Raw genomic sequence first — 15,956 nt, forward strand, 5'->3', positions numbered from 1 at the left:
GGATGGGGATGGGGATGGGGGGCGAACTGCTCAGCCCTGTGCCTGCGATCTCCCACCCCCCGTTGCAGTTGGGCGGCGTGGTATGCAGCCGGCGTCACATCACATCGCCAGACTGCAGCCCGTCCGGTTCCTGGATACCCGTGCAATGGCCATAGGTTTGGTGTCTCTGCCGCCGCCAACGCTAGCACTACCCACCTCTTGCACGCGGCGCTTGCTCGGTCTTCGCTTGAGGCGGTAGCAGCGAAAGTGGCCGCTGGACTGACTGAGGCACCGCACAAGCCCCGCCGGCATGACCACACCCTCGCCCGCCGTCGGCGCTGCGCTGGCAGACGTGTTGTTCAGGTCAAGGCTGCCCGGATGGCGCGAAGTCGTGGCTGCTGCGACGACGGCGAGTGACGTGTCGTACCAGCTGCACAGGCTGCGCTAACCCAAACGACGCCACGATGCACGTGCCGCCCGTGGCAGCGAGAGGGTTGAGTCGACCTTTGGGGCGATCGTCGGGAAGGCCCACCGCATCGCATCGCCCTACCACCACCACCACCACCTCATCCTTCTCCCCATCCTCGTCCTCCTCGCCTCCTCCGCCCCCCTCGTCCTCGTCCTCGGCCGCTGCATATGTACGCCCATGCAATGCATCCAGCTGGCTAGCCTGCCATGCACCGACACGACTGCCCGCCCGCCCGGCTGCCTGCAGCACACAAGCCCTGCCTGCATGCCCGACCACGCCAGCCGCTGCCTGCGCATGAACGGCCGCTACGTTCGGTGGATGCGTTCATGCCCTCGCCATGGCCATGGCCGGGTTGTGCATCCTGCAGCGTTGACCGTGGAGCCATGCGTCACGTGCTCCCCCCCTTGGGCCCATGGCGGTGACGTCCCCCTTGCGTGACCAACCGCCCAAAGGAGGCATGCATGGCTCCGCGAGCATGCCATGTCAGTTCCCCCAAGCCCTGCGGTGGCTATAGCCGTCGCCATGCATGAACTTGGCGTCCTTACACGCCTTCAGCCTCGCCTGCTCGGATGCACGCCCGTCTCAACATCGCCAACTTGGGTGCAAGCCCGCCTCAGCCTTGCGCCTCTTGCCTGCTGACGTGGAAGATTGATTAATTGCCGACAGGGAGAGGCGAATTGCGGTCCGAACAATATCATCCTTCAGCCGTGATTCAGCAGTGATGCCAACTTGTCCATTGCTATTTGCTAATCCTTCAAAACGAGTGACACGCCAGCCCCCCCCCTCCATCCTGATCGACTTCCTTCACAACCCACAAACAAAGTCCTGCTTCATGCCATGGCTACCGAGTCTTTCCGTCAGCTACAGCCTGCGTTTATGATTCTTCACAATCCACTTACCAGATTCCACTCTTGTGTGCGCCTAGCACTCGCACTCGCAGCAAATGGTCATGCCGCACCAACTGCAAGGGCACCCAACGTTGCATCGAGCCTCGAGGTGAGCACGCTTGACCATGGCAATGCTGTGCTCAGCGGGGTAACTGATGAGGTTGGAAGCAGGCGCCGGGCCAGCACTGGCGACGGAGAGGAGGGTAGCAAGAGGAAGAGCGAGAGTAGCCAACTTCATGGTGCCGGTGAATGAGATGGCCGAGTGGATGCTCAAGGTTGGTGATTGTGGTGATCTGTCGGAGTGCTTGTTGACCACAAGACAGTCTTGAGTACACATTATATATGTGTCGAGTCTTCTTGCACACTCGATTCACTCTCCCCAGACTGCTCGACAGCGGACCGTGTCGCCGACAAACATGTTGGCTTGCTGACGCTGCGTGCAGAACTCGAGACACGATGACGAAGTTGGATTTGCAACTCAACCATACGTCTTGGACACGGAGATAGCCTGTGCATACTGCCGGTGGGCTATACACCTAGACACCGTCATCGTATCCATGTGGCTGCATATACGAAGCAAACTGCCAGAACCATGGCTGCTTGCAAAGTCGACGCGAAAGTGGTGGTCACAGGAAGTCAGAGTGCAAAGTCGTTTCCGCCGCAAGCCGCCCGGCCAAAGGGTTGATCAACCACAGAGTCTTCATGGCCAGCCCAGAGACATGGGAATACCAAGCTTCACAAACGGAGCTTGTCTCTGCCCAAGGCATGCTGCTGTTCCTTGTCTGAGCCCGACGAGAGGCTTGCTTCCCCACGTCCCAATCCTCCCAGCTTCTCCCCTCTTGCAGTGATTAGTGCAGGCGGCAAAAGTCGATGAAACCTGGTTAGTGGGAATAACTGTTGGAACCTTCCAAAACGGAAATCTGCCTGTACAGGTCGTGAGCGTTGCGCACTGACTAAGGATCATCTGTACATCGGTGACACTAAGCTGTTCTTGGAGACAGTTTCAAGGATAAAACGCGTATTCTTTGAATCAAAAGTGACGGCCTGTAGAAAGCGACGCCCAATTGCCTGAAGTCGTCTCAAAATCAAAGGTCAATTGTAAGCACAGGCGGGTTGCAATCGACGACGACGACGCAAAAACCCCCCCCCTTGGCAGTTAGTTGCATTCCAGTTATTATCACAAACTCAAACGGTACTAGTCTGTCATTCCAACCCGAAAAAGAAGCCATCAGCAGTTGACGTGGATCCCCCCCCAAAAAAAAGAACAAGATGCCGTATTATCCAGGTGGCAGGGGAGGGGAAGACGAATCAAGCCTTTGGGGGCAACAAAAGCTGCACCGCTGGTACATAGCTTTTTCTGCTGCTGCTGCTGCTGCTCGTAGCGATGCTCCACGGCGAGCTCCCACATGGCGCCCCAGTCTGCGCACGCATGCGCCGTGCCCCAGCCGTTAAACCCAAACTCATCCGGCACGACAGAATGCTCGAGCGACAGGTCACCTGCACACATGATAGCCTTTTATGGTTCCCCTGAGCGTCAGCCTTGAAAGGGGGGGGGGGAGGGACTTAATACTTAACTTACCTGCCGAAGATAGTCAAAGCAGTGATCGACATGCGACTCTGGCGCGAAAATATTCCTCGGCTCCAGTTGGCCACCACCAGCACTACTGTTAGTGATGAGGCCTGCGAACTCTCCCAGCAACATCCTAATCGAGTTCTTCTCACGAGCCCCGTCAGCATGCCCCTGCCACACACACACACACACACACACACAGACACAATGACAATAATAATACCCGTGGGCAATGGAATGGGTCTACCACCAGACAGTGCAGCTGATGGAACATGGACATGGAATACACCTCTGCGTTGGACGCGTTCCGGTCCTTGTAGCTCACGGGAAGCTGGTGTTTGGCTGGATCTGGGATCGAGACGATTCCGCCGTCGTCTAGCAAAGCCACACAGTCAGTTTCCCGCATATCATCTGCTTCTTTTTTCTTGTCGTTTGGGACGGGGGCTTGGTTACATACTGGGCATCAACGACATCCACGCAGACTCGCCCGCGTCCTTGGCCGTGAAGTGAAAATCAGAGTTGGATCCGAACGTCACAATCCGAGACGGCACTGGACCATATGTCAGTGTCAGTGTCAGTGTCAGTGTCAGTGTCAGTGTTATTGATATCGATATTGATATTGCCTGTTGCAACCCCGAGAGAGAGAGAGAGAGAGAGAGAGAGAGACAACATACCTAGAGCAAACGAAAACGAGCCCACAGCATGGTTCGAGGAATGCTGCTCTCGGGACCCGTGCACAAGCACCCATGCAAGCGTGACGGCCGTGATGATCCAAAGACCAAGACAAGTACCAAAAAGATTTTTATACGATACCAGCCGCGTGATGTTGCGTGGTAGCTGCGCAGGAGACGGCCTATGCTTGTCATACTTTGATGCTTCTTCTTCTTCCAACGACGACGACTCAGATAGTCGAGTATATGCCATTATCACGCCGTCTTCACCACACAGATTGTATATTTGAGTTGTACTAGAAAAAAAAAGGAAAAAAAACGAAAACTACAAAAGGCAGCAGTGCGTGTACTATATATTCACCGAATTCTCTCGTCCCTTGATTATCTCAAAAGAGAACTGGATACATACATACATACAGACATAGACATACATAGACATAGACATAGACAGAGTCATACATAAGCTTATGCGGGCCGCGCGCGAAAGGGGAAAGGGAGGGCAGGATGCTTCCCTAAGTAGGCAAGCGCTAATGCAGCTACTTCGCTGCACAGCAGCAAATTGTCCAACCGTCCCGTCTTGTTCCAACGCTGGCTGCATGCACAAGCGACCATCAGCAAACCATGGGCGATTCGTTAGATCCGCCATGTCTCCCCCCCCCCGTCCGTCTGGAGGCGGCCCGCGCCTTCCATTTTGTGGGGAGCAATGGAGGGGGGGGGGCATATTTAGCCTATACTTATCACTTTTGCTGAACAGCAGGACGACGGGGACAGCCGCCGGTTGTTGACAAACAACAGACGGGGGGCAAATAAGTATTGGGTGTGCGCGCGTAGAGTAGCCCCGAAATTGGGCCTTTGTTTCAATATCTCTTGCTCTCTCGATCTGCCTCTCTCTGCCTCTCTCCCCTTTCCGTGTTGCCGCCGGTGCTGGCGTTCTAGAACTTGGCCGTGACGTGTGCGCTTGGGTCATAGTTGACGCGGACATGGAGCAGGGAGCGGACATGAAGCCGCAGAAAAAACGGAGGTGGGATGGAAAAAAAAATCGTCGTGGTGGTCGTCGGCCTCTGCAGGGTTTATGAAACGCCGTGTTTGGTGAGCCGTGAAAGAGGCGCAACCCCAGCCTCCCCTTGTGCCCCCCCATGACATCGCCTCTTGCGACACCGCCAGTAGGTATCGCTGCGTGTGTGCGGGATAAAAAAGATACGTTATCGAGAGATTGTGGCATGAGCGAGTGCGAGTGTGTTTGAGAGGGGCTGTGAGTGTGGCTGGGAGGATGCTAAAATTAGCAAGCCAGCCCTTTCCTTGCGCCCCCTTTGCCGGACTGCCCGACGAGGGAGAGGGCGCCATGTCACCAGCGCCCGCGCCCGCGCACGGCAGCCAACGAAAGCGCGAGTTGCCGAGTGGAAGTTTTTCCTCGTTGGGAAGTGCCAGGGGGGTGCGTCGTCGGGGCTGGGCGGACAAGAAAAGGGCTGGGATGTGGGTATCTTTTTTGTTTCTTTCGTGGCCGTCGTACGTGTGCGGGTGGGTGCCGTGTTTGGTCAAGGTAGCGGACGTGAGTAATTTGGCCTGCGACGCTCGCTCGATATAAGAGCCGCTGTCCTGTGCTGCCGTGGAAATCATCATCAAGCACATCCAGCTCTCGAATACTACCACTACTCATCCATCTTCGACCTTGACAAGTCTCTCGACAAACACCACACAAACACACATCAACACCACCATCATCAAGATGCAGTTCTCCATCGTCTCCGTCGTTGCGCTTGCCGCTACCGCCTCGGCATCCTACATCTCCCCAAACGGCACCGCTACCTCGGCTTACTACCCAACCGGCACTGCTGCTCCCACCCACACCAGCGCCATGCCCACCAAGTCGACTCTCCCCTTCACTGGCGGCGCCTCGCACATGGCCGGCTCTGCTTTTGGTCTCATCGTCGCTGGCGGTGTTGCTTTTGTAAGTCTCAACTGTCTTGACTACATTTGCGACCAGCTTGCTAACACTCACCCAGATGCTCTAAACGCTTTCTAATTTCTAATATACCCACTTCTCTTTCTTCTCCTTCTCAGACACCGAAGTTCATCACGAATCTTCTTTTTGGTGGACACCTTTGGCGCATTGTTATTTTGTTTACGGGATGGGATACCTATCTACGAACGTTACTGCGGTAACGAGGATTATTACTATACTATACTGCATGACACAAACAACAACAACACAGATGGCACACACTCTGGCCTCTGTGATTGCAAAAGATTAGATGAAAAGACCATATACCCCCCAAGGGCATGAGTTAAATAGACCTGGGGATGGTCAATAGCTCAGGCCTGCTTGGAGGTTTGGCGGGTATTGGTATTGCGAGGTCAATGTGGCCGAGATAATCAAAATAATTATCAACAAAGTTAATTGAAATAAATGCACCAAGGTGAACATGTCATGGTAATGCGACTACATAGTAGGGGTGTCCATGTTTTGCTGCGCAGGGTTCCTTACAAAGAAATTCTTCCTGTAGGATGGAATCCCTAACACTTCCCGTTTGGGTTGGCGCGCAATGACGCGCGACGCGACTTGCGTATGTCGGTAGGTCGTTTGCAACTTTCCAGCTTCACATGCTCGGAGTTCTCCTCGTCGCGCTGCACCACCACTCCAATGGCCACCTCTCCAGATAGTCTGCTCAAGGGCGAGCCTTTGTACGATACCTCTTTTAGACCAACGATTAATTATTAACATAACAACAGCGAGGATGCGCCGCCCGCCCCGTCTCGAAATGCCTCTGCATACAACCCCATCCATCACTTTGTATTACCGCCCGGCAACGAGAGACAATACTCGCAACAATTCGCAGACATGTACTTTTTGCGCCTGATGCAATTGAAGAAGACGGTCATGGAGAGAGCCGGCGAGGCCTGGCGTGACTTTGAGGTATGCTTTGCCATGTAGCGGGGCTCTGGAGGTGTTGCATGGCTGATGGATGATTAGTTGGGTGGACAAAAGGCAAGCTTTGTTGACCGTGTGCTGGATGTGCGGCAAGGCGAGCTCTGCTGGGTAGTGGGCACCGTCTACATGGAAATGGCACAGAAGCCAAATGTGTTGGATGATATTGGGAAAGATGTACAACCGCCCTCCAACGCGCAGTCGAGCCCTTCTAACACTACTTAGCACTGGATAGCCGACCCCCCGCAACGCGATACGTACATTTCCTCTTCGGGCGGCGACGAGATGATGCTCGAGGACGAGTCGGGGCGCCTTCGTGTCACGGGTGAGCCGCTGCATCGCCACTTCGTCACTGGATGTATACTTGCGGCACTGGGGACTGAGGAGGCTGACGGCACATTCAAGGTCATTGCAACGCAATGTGCCGACCTACCGAGACAACCGCCTCGGTGGGAACTTGACGACATTGCGCTTACAAAGGACAAGAAGAAGACATCCAAGCGCGAGCCTGCCGGAAAGTTGGCGATTGTATCGGGACTGGAGCTCACGGGTGCAGACGACGACGACATAGCACTGGATATGCTTGTGGAATACTTGACAGGCGAAGCCGCAGACCCATCGACACAAGAGGATGCGTCCAAGATCACCCGCCTTATGATAGCAGGAGGCTCGCTGGCCCGCGGCTCCCCAATTCTATCGCGAGAAGACTTTGCCGCAAAGAAGAGTGCCGCCAGACACTACGGATACGACGCCTCTTCGTACAACGCAGCACCAACCACACGCCTCGACGAGTTCCTCACTGAAATTCTTCCCACCCTACCCATAACCCTGCTCCCGGGCGCTTCGGACCCTGCAAACGTTGCACTACCCCAACAGCCCCTGCACCCGGCGCTGTTCCCCAAGACCAGGCTCTACGCCGAGCCACCAATAGAAAGCAACCAAACACTCCACGGCTTCGACGCAGTCACAAACCCCTGGACAGGCGACATTGACGGATACCGAGTTCTCGGCACCGGCGGCCAAACCGTCAAGGACCTCCTGAAGTACCTCGAGCGCGTCAAGTCGGTCGACGCCATGGAAATGATGCTACGATGGCGCTGCGTAGCGCCCACAGCCCCAGACACACTATGGTGCTATCCCTTCCAGGACAACGATCCCCTGATGCTAACAGAGTGCCCACATATGTACATAGCCGGCTGCCAAAACAAGTTTGAAAAGAAGCTCATCCAGGGTCCCGCAGGCCAAAAAGTCCTGCTTGTCAGCGTCCCCAAATTCCGTACCTCGGGCACCCTCGTCCTCGTCGATATGGAGTCGTGGGACGTCCAAGTCGTCAAGCTGAAAGCAAGACGCAATAAGACTGCAAAGCAGGTGCACGACAATGCAGACACCAAGATGGAGGAAGAAGAAGACGCATAAGTATGTAGCTGAGCATGTTTGCGTTGTGATACCCAATCATAAATTTGTGCATGCACATGCGCCATGTCTTTTTTTTGCGGCCAGAAACCTGCCCAACCAGGTGCAGGTGCTACTTTACTCAGGCAGGGATACGAAATGTTGGGATCAAGCTGCAAGCTGCAAGGTGCAAGCTGCGAAGACTGCTTGAACCCTCCCCCACATCACCTCATGCGAAATCGTGATTGTATCATTGCATAAATACATACACGAATTGTTCACAGTCGCAAGTGCGAAGTTGTAATTCCTCATATTCAGATATTGGAGAGAAGAAGAAAAAAAGCCAGACGGAAACACAGAGACAGATACAGACACAGGAGTAGGTAGGAGAGACAGAGACAGAGAGCATCTAAGCTCAACCCAGACGAAGATACATTCAAACATGCACATGCACAAGTCTCCCGTTTCCCCAATTGCAGTCCTACGTACGTACGTACTGTAGTTCTATAGTCCAAGCAAGGTCTTGAGTCTTGGTGTCTTGGTGTCTTGGTGTCTTGGTGTCTTGGTGTCTTGGGTGCGGGTGCTAGTAGTTTCCACAAAGCCAAAGCCAAAGCAAGGGGGCGGGACACGCAAACACTGGCACAACGGTACACGTACACGTACACGTACTCTGCACACGCACACGCACACGCAAATCCACCCAACTACAAAAATAAAATAAAATAGGAAAGATGGTAAAAAAGAGGAAGAAAAAAAAAGGCTTACTTGGTGTAATGCGTCAGCGGTTATCGTTACCCGTTTGTAGTACCCCGTTTGCAGTGGTCCTTAAGCCCTGCGTGTGCGTGTGCGTGTGCTTGAAGAGCAAGAGTAATACTAATACCAGTACCAATACCAAGTGACAGTAACAGTAACAGTAACAGTAAGAGTAACAGTAACTGTAACAGCAGTAGGAAGAAGATCAGCCATTGCCATGGCCGCGGTGTTCTGGGCAAAAAGGCGGGGGTGAGAATGAGAAAGCCAAAGCATATTTTAAGATTAACTAACATGGTGATTGTGATGTCAGTCATGTCTGTCCGTCCGTCCGTCCGTCCGTCCGCGCGCGCACGTGGAGATATGATATGGTCCAATGGGGCCATGGGGCCATGGGGTATAGGCGTGGCTGACGTAGATGGCGATATTAATACGTTTCAAGTGAGAACAAGAAAGTAGTAGTGGTGTTGGTGTGAATTTGAGCCAGCTCGCCGACCAAGACGTATTAATACATACATAGATATATGCGATATCCGTATTACTTCATCATCCATGCAACGTAAGAGGAAGAGGAAAAAAAAACATGTATACTGGTATTCCGCGTGCCAAAAAAAAGTGGTATCTCGCTGTGTGGACATTTTAGACACAAAAAAAAACCAAGAAACAACAATAGTGAAAAAAACAAACGTCAAAGGCGTGGCCCTCATTCAAACGCCATAGCTCATGCATGAGCTTTCATGTGTCTAGTGATGCGTGTACGTCTTATTACAAGTTTGGGTTAACATAGGGGGACAACAGAGGAGGATATGGCTAGGCTTTAAACTGGGCCGTAGTCCATCCTTCATATTCGCGCTTGAGCTCGATTTGGACCCATTTGATGGTAATGGCAGCCCAGATGCCGGCCCAGAGAAATGGAACCACCCAGCCGACCTGTGTCGAGTTAGCAAAGTACAATGGGTCAAAGACGGTGTGATGTGCACATACAACATAGGCAGCATCTCGCTGGATAGTAAAGATGATGGCGGTGCAGACGGCGGCGGTGATGATGGCGCCAATGGCCCAGAACAGTGTCAGGCGGTGCAGCATCTCACGGAAAGCCTTGCTGGCCTGGTATCGGAGGTTTAGTCGCTGACGGAACTCGGTGCCACCAGATCCATCAACGGCGCAAATGTCCTCAATGTAGGCGTAGATACCAGGACGCAGGGGGGCACCCTGGGGCAGAGAAGAGATACGGCAAGGGGCTGGGACCTTCATGATGCGTAGGACGTCGACGATGAGGAGCTCGATTCCAATGGCAAACATCATAGTAGAGGCGGGCATGGCGAGAACGCGAATAGGAGGGTCGTGGGGACATGTGCCACTGTGATGAGTTAGTTGACTTGACAACATGGCAGGGTGCGTGGCGGATAAACACTTACGCGATAAGCTCGATCATGACAAAAAACCATCCCACCGACAAGTTCCAGTGGAACCAGTCGAGATACCATCGTTCGGCTCCAATCACTCTACAGCTTGAGCTCTTTTTCCACAAGCGGTGAAAGCGGACAAAGTACTCGACAATCGACACGGTTCCCAGCAGGGCGGTGCTGATGCTGAAGACTGCGTTGGCGGACAATTCATCGCGGGTGAGGCCATACCACATGCCAAAGTAGAGGCCAATGGGCATGAAGACGCAGTCGACAATGATCAGAGTCCAGAACCAGAAAATGGCCTTTTTGCGTGTGCGCAGCGTGTAGTTGAGGGGAGGCGGTCGGGTGAAGTCCGGGTCATCGTACGTGACCTGGGTGTGGGGAAAGTAAGCCTGAGGATTTGGCGATGCAGCTCGACTTGGCTGCGCGCTTGGATTAAGGCTTGATGGGTGATTGGCACGGGCAACACGAAGCTCATGGTCCTTGTCGTCGCTTACGCCGTCAATCTGGAAACTGGGCACGGGAAGCGTGTCTGTCCGGCCGGCGGTGGTAGGGCGCGAGGCGTCGGTGGGAGGCGTTGTTGGCCTGAGAGGCTCGCTGGATGGTTGTTCGGCAGCCATGTGCAGTGCGGTCCAGGCGGGTAGCAATAGTGCAACAGTGCGGCAGCGTGGCCAGAATAAAAAGGCGGAAAGGCCGGCTGATAGCAGGCTGGCTGGTCGGAAGCGGGCGGGAGCGATTGAAGTCTTGTCTGGGGCGGCGGAGCTTGGTATAAGGGGTGAGACGGAGCTCGGAGTTGTGTCAGCAGTGTGCAGCGCGTAATGGCCAGTTCAGCAAAGCCCACCAGCAGCTGGAAGCCTTTTGGGTGGCCAGCTCCATGATGTCATGTGCAACCCTGGCCTTGGCGCGTCTTCTCGGCGTCTCGGCGCTGACGCCACCGACGCCTGACTGCGCTGCGCGACCCGCATTTGCCTTCTGACCTCACCACTCCACCGTCCTACATACACCCGGGACATGTGAAGCGCCATCCCCATGGGCTCCCTACGCGGCCTTCTCCTTTGTTGTCTTGTGCTGGTCACGCCCTTTGCCGCCCACAGCAGCCATGCCCACCAGCAACCACTGTTTCGCGGAACAGCCACCGCCAACACCACTCTAATCTCCCAGAAGCTGTTCTGGGAGCTCGAAGAACTCGCGCGCATAGTCGACATCTCGTACTGTGTGGGCACCGCCGGCCTGGGCATCAAGCGCCCCTTTAGCTGTGCGAGCCGTTGCGCGGATCGCGACTTTGAGACGTTTGACCTCGTCACGGTGAGTCGCTGCGCTCGCATATGCGTCGCATACAATACTAATGGCTGTAGGCATGGAACACGGGCCCTTTCCTGTCAGACTCGTGCGGATACATCGCCCTCTCGCACCACCCTGCGGAACCGCGCCTTATTATCGCCTTTCGCGGCACCTATTCGATCGCAAACACCATTGCCGATCTCTCCACCATACCCCAGGAATACATCCCATACCCGGGCGATGACGACGAAAACGATAGCTCGGATTTCATCTCCCCGCCGGCCGGCGCCGAAGATGGTAACCCACCGCCCGCCGAACCGCCCAAGTGCGACAACTGCACTGTTCACACGGGCTTCTATTCGTCCTGGCTCAACACTCGCAAGGTCATCCTGCCATATGTTACCGAGGCTTTGGAGAGATACCCTGATTACAAGCTGGTTTTGGTAGGGCACTCTCTCGGCGGCGCTGTTGCGACGCTTGCTGGGCTGGACTTCAAGGCGCGTGGCTGGGATGCTCATGTGACCACTTTTGGAGAGCCAAGACTCGGGAACAAGGAGTTCAACGCATACGTGAATGAGCGCTTCAACATTACAGCCAACCACGAGCACAACAAGCTGCACCGCGTCACCCATGTAGGCGACCCCGTGCCTTTGCTGCCACTGGCCGAATGGGGCTTCAGCATGCACAGCGAAGAAATCTTCATATCCGAATCCAGCTTGCCGGCTTCCGTTTCCGACGTCTACTACTGCGAGGGCGACGAAGACGTAAATTGTATTGCGGGGAGCGATGCGGATAAACCTGCGTGGGGCGTGCCGTCTCGTTTCAAATTCTGGCAGCTGTTCTTCGCCCACCGCGACTACTTCTGGCGACTGGGATTGTGCCTGCCTGGCGGCGATCCGCGAGACTGGTACGACAAGTACCAGGGCGACAACGACGATCATCTGCCTGAGGTGGAAGAGTTGTAAAATCAGTCATGCGGCTTTTCTATTTGCATTCCTAGCTGTAGTAGTATTCTTTTAATGCTGTAATTCATATACACTGGCCATAATAATCTCCACGGCCTGGAATAAAGAGAAAACGCCTGCTGACCGTCCCTTGCGCCGCGCCTGCTGACCTCGTTATCATGGGCGAAGTGAGCTTTTGTTTTTGTTTTACCTTGTTGTCGTGCTCGTCTTACTGAGTACCGTTTTGAGAGAGAAGCACCCGTCTCTTGGCAACGGCTTGAGCAAGGTCCTCGAGCACGGTCTCGGTCGTCTCCCAATCAATGCATGCATCCGTGATGGACATGCCGTAGACGAGACCGGCCTTGCCCTCCTTGGGCACCTTTTGCGTGCCAGCCTTGATGTTGCTCTCAATCATGACGCCCATGATGGCCGTCTCGCCCGCCTCGAGCTGCTCGGCCACGGCACGCGCAACCTTGGGCTGGTTCATGTGGTTCTTCTCCGAGTTGCCGTGGCTGCAGTCGACCATGAGGCGCGAGTTCATGCCCTTTGCCTCGAGCTTGTCGCGCGCCTCCTGCACGCTCTTGGCATCGTAGTTGGTGCCCTTTTTGCCGCCGCGCAGGATGACGAAGCAGTCGTCGTTGCCGATGGTGCCGACAATGGCCACGACACCGGGCTTGGTGACGGACAGGAAGTGGTGCGGGTGCTTGGCCGAGCCGATGGCGTCAACCGCCACATCCAGCGTCCCGTCAGTGCCGTTCTTGAAGCCCACGGGGAACGACAGGCCAGACGCCAGCTCGCGGTGCAGCTGTGACTCAGTGGTCCTGGCGCCAATGGCGCCGACGCTGAACATGTCGGCGAGGAACTGGGGCGAGATGGTGTCGAGCATCTCGCTGGCAAGCGGCATGCCCTTTTCCGTCAGGTCGGCAAAGAGCTGCCGCGAGATGCGCAGGCCCTTGTTGATCTTGAAGCTGTTGTCAATGTCCGGGTCGTTGATCAGGCCCTTCCAGCCGACCGTGGTGCGCGGCTTCTCGAGGTACGAGCGCATGACGATGAGCAGGTCGTCCTGGTACTTTTCCTTGAGCTTCAGCAGGCGGTCGCAGTACTCGAGCGCGGCGGCCGGGTCGTGAATCGAGCACGGCCCGATGACGACGAGCAGCCTCTTCTGCGCATCTTTGCCCTGCACAATCTCCACCGCCTCGTCGCGCGCCTTGAGTACTGTATCGCGCGACTTGGCCGTCTGCGGGATCTCGCTCTGCAGCAGGTCCGGCGGGGTGAGGGGGTTGTAGCCGCGGATGCGCCAGTCTTCTGAGTTGTGCGGATCGCCGACGGCTCGGTTCTCGATGTGGAACTGCGGCGACGTGTTAGAGAGAGTAGAGGGCACGGTGGTGGGGGGGCAAATCTACACTGACCGTAGACATGTTGAATGGAAACGGTGGCGGGCGGCGAGGACTGGGGGGGAAAAACCAAGCGTGCCTTTGGAAGAAAGAAGCCTTGTGTGCTTCCTGCGTTGAATTGGATCTGCTTTTCTTCTGGCCTTGGTTTCTCTTCGCAGATGACGAGGCCGCTTTATGAGTCGAATGTTTTTGTGTATGACAGCGGAGTCGGACCTTTTCTCATTGGCCCGCTCATCAAGCGTCGCCTCCAGCCCGTTTTTACGCTCGGGTTCCGAGTTTTAGCCCCGCCGACATATATACTTTCGCCTATGCCACCTTACTATCACTATATTACCCCATGTATCTTTTGCTCAAACTCTAATATACCACTTGGAATTCTCATTTATTAAGGAGTTTACGGAGAACACGCTTACTTTACTTACTGGTTACTATTCGTGCTTTCAAGAGCTTTGCAAGCTACATTGGACTTCCTAGACGGGAAATTTACTGCATTCGGACCTGGATGGTAAAGCTGACAATATAGTTACTTGATGTATATACTGCTTTTGACCTCCATCACCAGCCTGTCTTTGCCCATCCTCTACCATGGCATTTGTGCGGCAATTCATGCCTGTCTTTGTCCACGAATTACAGTGGTCTTTAATTACATCGTGCAGGGATATGCTGGAAATGCGAGGATGACATAAAAGGTAAGCAGTCATTTTGCGCCGATGGCGTGATACTATTGATTGGACTGTCATCGCTTCTCGTCTAGGAAATGTGCTGCATTCGCATGTCAAGATCACCGACGAAAAATAGGTTGTTTTTGTTATATTTTAAAAGCACACGAATCATGCTGACGGCAACGTGTGGGCTGTCGACTCGTCACCGAGGCCTGAACGGGTGCCGTCATCGCTACTCCACCAGCCATACTTACGTCACAAGCATTGCATACCGAAAAAGCTGTCGCACCAGCCTCGATATCATGGATCTCGACAAATTTCCAAGCAAAATATCCAACAATCACCTAATAATCTTACATGCACAATGAGTGGCCTCGACTGCTCTTCTCTCTCTTCCATTCCAATCAGCTACGCAACATGCTCGCTCGGCAGCCCATCCAATCCTCCACCCCTTATTGACCGTCTGCAAGCCATTTCCACCGCAGGATTCTCCGCTGTCGAGCTTTCATTCCCCGATATCCTTTCGTACGGCCAAACGTTGCTCGGCCATGAAGTGCAGCCATCCAACTACGACGAGCTCTGCAAGGTTGCAGCTGATATCAAGAAAGAATGCGACAAGAGGAACCTGGGAATCATGATGCTGCAGCCATTTTCCAACTACGAGGGCTGGCCCGAAGGCTCTGATGGCCTCAAAGACGCAATGAACAGAGCACGCGGCTGGATCCGCATCATGCAGGCGTGCGGCACGGATATGCTTCAGGTCGGCTCGACTGACACGCCGCTCGGTAAGCTGGATAGGAGCAAAATGGTATCCGACCTGCAAGTGCTGTGCGACATGCTCGGCGAATACGGATTCCGACTCGCCTACGAGAACTGGTGCTGGTCGACACACGCGCCAGACTGGAAAGACGTCTGGAGCATTGTCCAGCAGGTCGACCGACCCAACATTGGTCTTTGTCTTGACACTTTCCAGACGGCTGGCGGAGAATGGGGCGACCCGAGGACCGCCTCTGGACTGCGCGAAGACGTGTCCAGGGACGAATTGGAGAAGCGGTTTCAAAAGAGCCTCGAAGATCTCAGCACGAGCATCCCAAAGGAAAAGATTTACCTCCTGCAGATCAGCGACGCATACAAGGTACCGCAGCCGTTGCATGCGGAGCGCGACGAAGCAGGCTTGTTGCCTCGCGGGCGCTGGAGCCACGACTTTCGACCGCTTTCATACAACGGTGGATACCTCCCTGTTGTAGATGTGGCGAGAGCAGTACTCAAAACGGGATTCCGCGGATGGTTTAGCTACGAGGTATTTGATGGCGGCGAAGACGGCAAGGCGAAAGACGTGGATATTATCGCTTACGCGCAGGCTGCGAAGAACGTGCAGGATAGATTGCTTGAGGAGTGTGCTGGAGCAAAGGTGGATGAAGCCATGGCAACGAGATGAGGTGGCTTTGACACATAAAGCATCGAGTCCTGGTTTCTAGCATTCCATGCTACGGAAGTCATGGCAATCGATACAACGATACACTACATACGCGAATAATCAAATCACTAAAATAGTAATACTAAGAACATATATACTACATACAACGTCTTCAAAACCGCCTACCCACAATCCAACCCCCTTC

The 15,956-nt window shown here is 54.4% G+C and overlaps 7 protein-coding genes across 7 annotated transcripts; 4 read left to right on the forward strand and 3 right to left on the reverse strand.

The window, feature by feature from the left end:
- Positions 1 to 1,369: 1,369 nt before the first annotated feature.
- On the reverse strand, positions 1,370 to 3,829 carry SETTUDRAFT_44662 (uncharacterized protein; the record flags this gene model as incomplete). The annotated part of the gene is made up of 6 exons (XM_008033098.1): positions 1,370 to 1,659; positions 2,683 to 2,848; positions 2,915 to 3,052; positions 3,153 to 3,280; positions 3,363 to 3,455; positions 3,580 to 3,829. 6 exons carry the CDS (start codon positions 3,827 to 3,829, stop codon positions 1,370 to 1,372), a joined length of 1,065 nt encoding a protein of 354 aa, XP_008031289.1.
- A 1,473-nt stretch (positions 3,830 to 5,302) lies between these two features.
- On the forward strand, positions 5,303 to 5,588 carry SETTUDRAFT_24283 (uncharacterized protein; the record flags this gene model as incomplete). Its single annotated transcript, XM_008032975.1, has 2 exons — positions 5,303 to 5,524; positions 5,580 to 5,588. The coding sequence occupies 2 exons, from the start codon at positions 5,303 to 5,305 to the stop codon at positions 5,586 to 5,588; spliced, it is 231 nt and encodes a 76-aa protein (XP_008031166.1).
- A 598-nt stretch (positions 5,589 to 6,186) lies between these two features.
- Positions 6,187 to 7,918, forward strand: SETTUDRAFT_143757 (uncharacterized protein; the record flags this gene model as incomplete). Its single annotated transcript, XM_008033201.1, has 4 exons — positions 6,187 to 6,258; positions 6,307 to 6,490; positions 6,548 to 6,679; positions 6,728 to 7,918. The coding sequence occupies exons 1-4, from the start codon at positions 6,218 to 6,220 to the stop codon at positions 7,916 to 7,918; spliced, it is 1,548 nt and encodes a 515-aa protein (XP_008031392.1). The 5' UTR covers positions 6,187 to 6,217.
- Positions 7,919 to 9,110: 1,192 nt separating this feature from the next.
- SETTUDRAFT_123995 (uncharacterized protein) lies at positions 9,111 to 10,848 on the reverse strand. Its single transcript, XM_008033202.1, has 3 exons — positions 10,063 to 10,848; positions 9,629 to 10,004; positions 9,111 to 9,574 (listed from the first exon to the last, which is right to left on the reverse strand). The coding sequence occupies exons 1-3, from the start codon at positions 10,671 to 10,673 to the stop codon at positions 9,455 to 9,457; spliced, it is 1,107 nt and encodes a 368-aa protein (XP_008031393.1). The 5' UTR covers positions 10,674 to 10,848; the 3' UTR covers positions 9,111 to 9,454.
- Positions 10,849 to 11,082: 234 nt separating this feature from the next.
- On the forward strand, positions 11,083 to 12,299 carry SETTUDRAFT_99885 (uncharacterized protein; the record flags this gene model as incomplete). Its single annotated transcript, XM_008033203.1, has 2 exons — positions 11,083 to 11,358; positions 11,409 to 12,299. The coding sequence occupies 2 exons, from the start codon at positions 11,083 to 11,085 to the stop codon at positions 12,297 to 12,299; spliced, it is 1,167 nt and encodes a 388-aa protein (XP_008031394.1).
- Positions 12,300 to 12,507: 208 nt separating this feature from the next.
- On the reverse strand, positions 12,508 to 13,696 carry SETTUDRAFT_24287 (uncharacterized protein; the record flags this gene model as incomplete). The annotated part of the gene is made up of 2 exons (XM_008032976.1): positions 12,508 to 13,626; positions 13,688 to 13,696. The coding sequence occupies 2 exons, from the start codon at positions 13,694 to 13,696 to the stop codon at positions 12,508 to 12,510; spliced, it is 1,128 nt and encodes a 375-aa protein (XP_008031167.1).
- A 1,249-nt stretch (positions 13,697 to 14,945) lies between these two features.
- SETTUDRAFT_166212 (uncharacterized protein) lies at positions 14,946 to 15,863 on the forward strand. The gene has a single exon (XM_008033204.1). The coding sequence runs from the start codon at positions 14,972 to 14,974 to the stop codon at positions 15,770 to 15,772; it is 801 nt and encodes a 266-aa protein (XP_008031395.1). The 5' UTR covers positions 14,946 to 14,971; the 3' UTR covers positions 15,773 to 15,863.
- Positions 15,864 to 15,956: the final 93 nt, after the last annotated feature.

This window comes from Exserohilum turcica (assembly GCF_000359705.1).
Source record: "Exserohilum turcica Et28A unplaced genomic scaffold SETTUscaffold_9, whole genome shotgun sequence".
Lineage (NCBI taxonomy): Eukaryota > Fungi > Ascomycota > Dothideomycetes > Pleosporales > Pleosporaceae > Exserohilum > Exserohilum turcicum.